Raw genomic sequence first — 7,348 nt, 5'->3', positions numbered from 1 at the left:
TCATTCAAGTAAACAATAAATAAAAAGATGAATTAAACAAGCTAAATATAAATGTTTCACGATATTAAACGTTTAAGGTTGCTTAAGCTCTCAATTTCAATTACTGTTTTTATTTCATACAGCATAAAACATTCCATAATACATTTTTCATTAAGACAAACTAATGACACAAAATTCCATCGGTAACATTCGACAAATTTCACAGCATTATCAACCTCTTACCTGGATAAGTGAGATCGGCCAAAGGTTTTAAAACATTAACATGGTGACGTTTCTCTACAATTAATTGCCACTGATTTCAAATTAGTTCGCGTCATGACGTTGACTTTAAAAAACAACTACGCAAATGGCATAAGCATACTGTAACCAATCCAACTCTTTCTTATCCTCGATCATGCCACGCAATTCATTCTTAATATAAAGGCATTGGTATAGAATTCCTTCCCTAGATGATTTCAAAGGAAACTTTGGTACCTTAAGTTGATTTGTCCGACGATAAGCGGTAATACATTGAAATGAATTATGTTTGCTTAGTCTTGAACAGTACAAACGAAAATAATGTTCAATATCTATTGAGTGTTAGGCATCATAGCATCTGATTGTAGGATTATGGTAGAGTACAAACGGAAAATCATAACAAAAAAACATTTTGATGCTTGTTCATATCTTCTTCTCACATAAATAACGTTTAATTATTGCAATGCAAGTATAGTCTTTCCATCCTTTGTTTTCATTCATTCCAAGGCAATTTTTCACTTTGCCTCCACTCGGCTCTGTCGCAGCAAAGCTCTCGAAATCCCATGCATCTCCAGATTCCCATGTCCACGACCCTTCATTTTCGTTATCGTTAGCTCCGATCCATACTGTATCAACATTTGCTTCATTTATTTGGGTGTGGACGAAGTCGTACTCCTCCTGGCTTGTAATCGAAACAAGGTAGGCGTTGACATTCTCGCATTTGCTCTTTGCATCGATCCAAGTTTCCTCCGAACCACACAGCTGGTAACAAGACGTTTGGAACCTTCTCCAGCCAGCCTCACACTATTAGAAACAAGGTAATCAATTAATTACAAGGGGATTCACTTTTCTGTTAAAACTTAATATTCATTAAACCTTTACCTCCCAGAAATGAACACACTATTGTATACTTGATTTTAGAAATATAAATGGTGTAAGTATCGTTCGTACCTGTTGTACAACAGCTTAATATAACTTAAAAAAGAGTCGAAAGTATTGGGTTTCCACAGTGCAATCACTTTTCTTTTTTATAGATGTTTCTTATCGTTTGAATAAAAAAATGGAAAACTGTATATTAATTAGGGATGAACCTTTCTACAATCATTTTCCCCAAGATATAAGTCTTTGTCTTCGCAGTGTATAGCGCTCTTGTTTCTCACGAAGGCAGCCAGGTCTCGAGACCTGGTCTGTGTGCAAGTAAGCTAAATTGGTGGTCACTTAACCACGTTGGTTTTTCCGGGTTATTTTGGTTTCTTATCGAACACAAGACCGAACTCACGCATAACATCGTGCCGACGAGAGTGACTTAGCATAGATAGTGTCAAAGAGTGCAAAAACACATATTTAATAATGTATCCTTTGATAATCAGATCTTACCTCAACCTCACAAGTCATGTCGTGCTCGGTCCTTTTGCCCGTGTTGATACATTCTACAATGTTCTTGGTGAACGACGGGACGTAGCCTTCTTTACAGTCGAGACGAACCTTGCTGCCAATCCCGTTCATATTCCCTCCAACGACAATCTCATTCGATACAAGAAGCGGTCCACATTCTGAAAGGCACATTTGGTCGATAATTGTTGAAATTTCAGTGGTATTAATTACATCCAGTAAAATGTTCTTCTATCAGATATGTTTAAACAGTAATTAACAATTATCTCATGAGCTGTTTTACAAGCATGTTTATTATGTGTTAACAATAACCAATTTTAATTTCATCGTATTGTGAGTAAACGATTATTCGAAATTCGAGTACAGAGGAGGTCTAAGAATTTATATGGCAAATGAAGCTCGGCTTTTCCAATGAAACTTGTCATGGTTATCGTTACAGCATTGTTGTCTCCTGTTTGCAAACACTTTATTTTTGGTCGTCAAAAACCGTACAAGATATTAATATGAAGCCCTATAAAAACTTTGCCGTTGCCAAAACACTTATAAACGCCAAGGTCAAAACTCTGGTGTTAACAATTGTTGAGTCATGCCTTTTTTTTAGAATTAGTAACTACACAGCGATGACATTCGTTCCGCGGCGCTATTGTTGAAATAAATAAAAGATAATCAATATACATATAAAGAAAGTCTACCTTTATTCTAAACAAAATAATACACACTAAGCGATTTGAACTATATTTAATACACAAAGAAGCGAATGCATTCAAATGGAGCAATAGCTACTAAAACTTATCTTAGCAAAACAATTTTTATATGGAAAAATATAATATTTTATTGCGTTGGCAACTCCTACAAAATACCTTTAGCGATACCCGCACATTTTTGACATTTCTTTCTAATTGTTTTAAACCGAATGCTATGAATTAAAGTTAATTCGCTATTTTCACAACGGAATTTATTTTAACTTTACATATCATCGGGATATAATTTGTAAGCATTTCTGAGTGCAAAATATCCATAAATATGGATTAAATAAACATGTTTTGGTTGTAAAATAGTTTACTTAGTAACCACCAAAATGTATATTCACTAGCCCTTATTCAATTAAATGTGGACTTACAAGCTCGGAACTTTTGGTAACATACGGGTTAATATGGGTGCATATATGAAACTAATCACACCTACCTTGAATACAATGAAAGAAACTAAACAACGCGTTTTGTACAAAGAAGTAGTGGACAATGTAAAAATGTATTATAACTCAAATTTGTAAAAACTTGACATAACTGTAATTCTTGTGACCAAAGAAGAGTTCAACAATATAGTTGGTCCGAAAGTATTGTCGAAAGCATGTCGTCAAATATATAATGAGGTATATATGAAATAAAAGTGGCCTTAAAGATAACTAAAATCTTGTATGTACTGATTATGACCTTTTGTTTCACATTTTCCTGCGTGCTGGTCGCATCTTTCTCCCAAGTTGCACGTGTTAGATCCACAGGGTAGAGTGTCCTGGAAATAAGAAGTATATAGAAACAGTTTTCAAGAACACTTTCTTTTTTCATTCAAACATAGAATGTTTTGAAATGAATTGAATGATACCTTAAGCATTAATATAATTCTGACAATGTGCACTGATGTATAATACAATAACCATTACTCTGTGATCATTTGTTTGATTTTAAAATAATGCTGAATCATAAAATATAATCAAAGCTGCTTGTATTCCGATCCGTTCAAAAACTGGACATTAGTAATTTGCACATTGCACAATCATTTTTGTATCTAATTAAACTAAATTAATCTGTTTAAACTAAGTAGTACTACTAGCATTCTGTGGCCTTTTTGGAAGATACGATGTGCACATATCAAGAATCTCAAATGCTATTATCTTTCTACATTGCTCCCCTTGACAAATTGGTAATGTTATATGAAATAGTTAGATTTGAATAACTATGATTCGGTAATCCATATACCCTAGAGGTCATCCCCATGATGAGAGCGGGTTCTTTGTGCGATTATGCTTTTTTACAATATTTTTAAACAAACATGTATTTTGATTGTCATATCGTGTTATTCCTAATACCGATAATTGAAAAATGAACTTGTCTATAACTGAATACAAATATGAATATCTCCAGGATTATGCTATGTTTTTACTGCATTATTTATTTGAAACTACTGAAATAAGCCAAGAGGCCGAAAGTTTAGTAATAAACCGCCGTTTAATGACACAGGTTAAACGTTAGAGACACAGAAACAAACAATCACAAACCAGAAACATGGAACAACAGCACAAAACTCCACACACAATACAGCACATATATACTCGTATATAAAAAGCTGGGTGTGTTTATTAGGGCCTTGAAATTTACTGGGAATGTCGCATAATTGCAAAGTTACCTCGCTTGATATGATTCTGGGGCCCTATCACATCCTAGGTGGGCTTTATTGGGTCGATTGATCAAATTTTTGTTTAGGTTGACAAAGCTGTTATACACACCGTACTGCAGATCACATGTGTTAATATGAATCTTCCAGAGAGTAAACAGCGCTGAAGTTCACAAAGTTGTTAACTTTAACAGAGTGATAAACAATCAGTCCAATTTCAGCTTTTATTGAAGATATGGATAGGCAATATCATTGCATAAGCAATATTACATACAATGAATATATGTAGGAATTACGAATGGGAAGGGTCTCGTAGCTGTACAAATAAATTGTATTATTTTTATACATTTTCCCACAAACGAGAAAGTTATCAAAATATAATTCAACAAAAGGGAAAATATCTTTGTGGAAAGTTATTGACGAAGCGAGTGAAACCGCAGAAAATCCGAGAAATTAGTGCTATGCACGTGAAATCTAAGGCGCAGTTCTCACTTCATATATGTTGCAGACGTCAATAAAGAACTTTCATTTCTATTTTATTTCTTATGGAGTTTCTTTTATTCTGTTTAAATACAACTCTAAGCTGTATTTAGAATAACAAAATGCGTATAAGAACGAAACCATTAAAAAAACGCGTTGCGCACTTGCGGATTCAGGAGGGGTGGGATTCGTCCGGAGCCACCAACCCCATCCCAAACCGTAAAACGCAAGTCAACATGATTCCTCAATTGTAAAATATCGGAGTAAATTGGTTTCTGTTAAGGTAAACAGTATCACGATCCTTCTAATTTAAAAGAATTCGCTTTCGTTACAAAGGTTTTTTCACTGTAACTATTCATCAGACAATAATTCTCTAAAAATCGTTAAGTTAACTTTTTGCTGACGGTGATTTATACAGTCGAAACTCGTTGGCTCGATATTTCATGGCTCGATATCCTCGTTGGCTCGAACCAGATTGAAAGGACAGATTTATTTTACTCTATGTTCATATAAATCGATCGGATGGCTCGATATCTTAAGGGTCGATATTTCTCCACGCTCGATGTCATTTCTGCGGGTTCAAGTAAGAATCTCACACCTTGATTTGTTTTCTTGGCTTCATTTAGCACAAGGCGCTAATCGATAAAAATCGCTTGATTTTATTATAATTATAACCATTTTTTTTAATGGTTTAACAGTTTGAAAAAACATGCCATCACTTTTTGTTCTGTCTCTAATTGTTATCCATGTATAATTTTCATTGCATTTTGATAAATATGTTTGTTGTTTTCGCATAATAATTGTTATAATAAATAAAAAAAACAAATGATATTTTCGATGTGTAACTATGTCCAATAACTACTCTTCTCTTGCGGAGATAGCGTAGCCAATTACAAAAGAGGTAAACAAGACTTTTTGTAACGAATACATCAAAAACAATTCTAAAAGCAATCCCGCTTGGCTCGATATTCTAGAGGCTCGAAGTATTTCGGCCTGTCCCCAGAATATCGAGCCATCAAGTTTCGGCTGAATATGATTCTATTTTTGTTATCTGATAAAGTGATACCTCTAAATTAAAACGCACTGTTGACATGTTATTGTACGCTGCACAATCTATCTGTCCGTCTGTCTGTTTTGCTGCTGAATTAACACCGCCATTCTACCAGGCTGCTAACATTGCACAGCCAGTTTGTAATGCTGCTAACAGTGTCGCTAGGCTGCAAGGCTGCTAACGCTTCACCATCAATCTGTTTGGCAGTTTACTTTATGTCGCCACGCTGTCAAGCTGTTATCGTTACACCGCCTGATTTTTAGGCTCCTTACTTTAACCCACCATGCTTCAATGCTTCACTGTATTGAAGCGAGCATAACCTCAATGCATACTTTAGCAGTTTACGTTACACGGTCATGCATCCGGGTTACTAACTTTATAACTCAAGTCTGTGTGGATGCTTACTCTATGCCACCAGACTACTAGGCTGCTTACGTTTCACCGCATGTATGTTTGGCTTCTTACTTTATGCTGCCATGCTGTCAGCATGCTAACGTTACACCGCCGATATTCTAGGTTTCTATCTTTTTGCCGCCTGGCTGTCAGGCTGATATGCTGCGAACGTTTCAACGCCAGTCTGTAAGACTGCTTTTTGACACTAGCATGCTGCTTAACGATATGCAGTCAGTCTGTAAAGCTGCAGAGCGTACACCGCCGGGTAGCTAACGTTTCGCAACAAGGATACTAACTTGATGCGCACTGGTTGCCAACAGATATACACTGTCGCAGGATTTATACCCGATTTAAAGTAACATTGAACTAAGGTCCGTTGATCCCTTGAAGAAGACACAAACACATGGTTTACGAGCATAATGAGTTTTTATCATTTTCTCAAAATGTTTTGCTCTTCACACACACATGTGTTTGTGTGGTACATTGTTGTTGTTTTTTAGTCAAAGAAAAGCTGCGCTTTGGTCGTTTATTTGTGTGCTTCATCGCAAGTAATATGTTAGTAGTCATCTATGAAAGCATTCAATATTCGTTTGTCGTTTTATTTATGGTGTTAAAATAATCCTCGTTGCTTGTGTACTATAACTGAAAAAAAAACTTATTAGCATAAAAGTATCTATAAGCCATAATGATATATTCTTATTCTCCTGGAAGACTTACCGGAAACTCCTGCTTTGTCCAGTGTACAACGCCGCTTTTGCCAAATACAGGTCTATTAGTAGATGCATCTGTGAAATCCTCAAGAATGTTCAGCTCACACAGTTTATAAAGATTGAAATAGTTAAAGGCCCGACAGGCCACCCTTGCTGTACACTCTTCCCAACACTGTTCTAGGCTAACCTGGGAGAAGATCACTGTCGGCATGGTGACGTTAGATGCCATGCTAAACTGAAGTTCCGACGTTCGAAACTGAGATGTCGCTACGGTGGAATCAAATAGCACAAACGCCACGAACCACTGCAGCCTTCTCAGTTTGAATGCAAGTTTACAAATTCCAGTTATATCTGCCATTTTTCTTCGCAGTTACGATAAAATGTTGATTATTTAAACACGATGTTCTGTTTTTTCCGAAAACAGAGAAAAAAAAATTTAATCCTTCATCTGCGCAATTTCTATTTTTTTGTTTTGTATCTGTATCTTGTGTGATGTTTTGTATTGACAGTATTGTAAATTGAAAAGTTGGAATGTTTACACCTTGAAATATTGTTAGATATAAATGACAATTAGAAAATAACGATTATCCTTTCATTACAATACAGGCAAATATCAGGTGCTTTCAAAATATGTTTTAATTAAACTCGCTGTAATATGCGCATGTCTGACTAAAAAACAAATACTAGAAAACAT

General features: G+C 35.5%; 1 protein-coding gene across 1 annotated transcript; it reads right to left on the bottom strand.

Moving 5' to 3' along the window:
• Nucleotides 1–660: 660 nt before the first annotated feature.
• LOC128204942 (neurocan core protein-like) lies at nucleotides 661–7,012 on the bottom strand. The gene is made up of 4 exons (XM_052906342.1): nucleotides 6,662–7,012; nucleotides 3,063–3,141; nucleotides 1,615–1,790; nucleotides 661–1,041 (listed from the first exon to the last, which is right to left on the bottom strand). Exons 1-4 carry the CDS (start codon nucleotides 7,010–7,012, stop codon nucleotides 661–663), a joined length of 987 nt encoding a protein of 328 aa, XP_052762302.1.
• Between the last annotated feature and the right edge of the window lie 336 nt (nucleotides 7,013–7,348).

This window comes from Mya arenaria, chromosome 10 (assembly GCF_026914265.1).
Source record: "Mya arenaria isolate MELC-2E11 chromosome 10, ASM2691426v1".
Taxonomy (NCBI): Eukaryota; Metazoa; Mollusca; class Bivalvia; order Myida; family Myidae; genus Mya; species Mya arenaria.
Note: the sequence above shows the minus strand (reverse complement) of the source record. Positions and strands in the feature narration are given on the sequence as shown.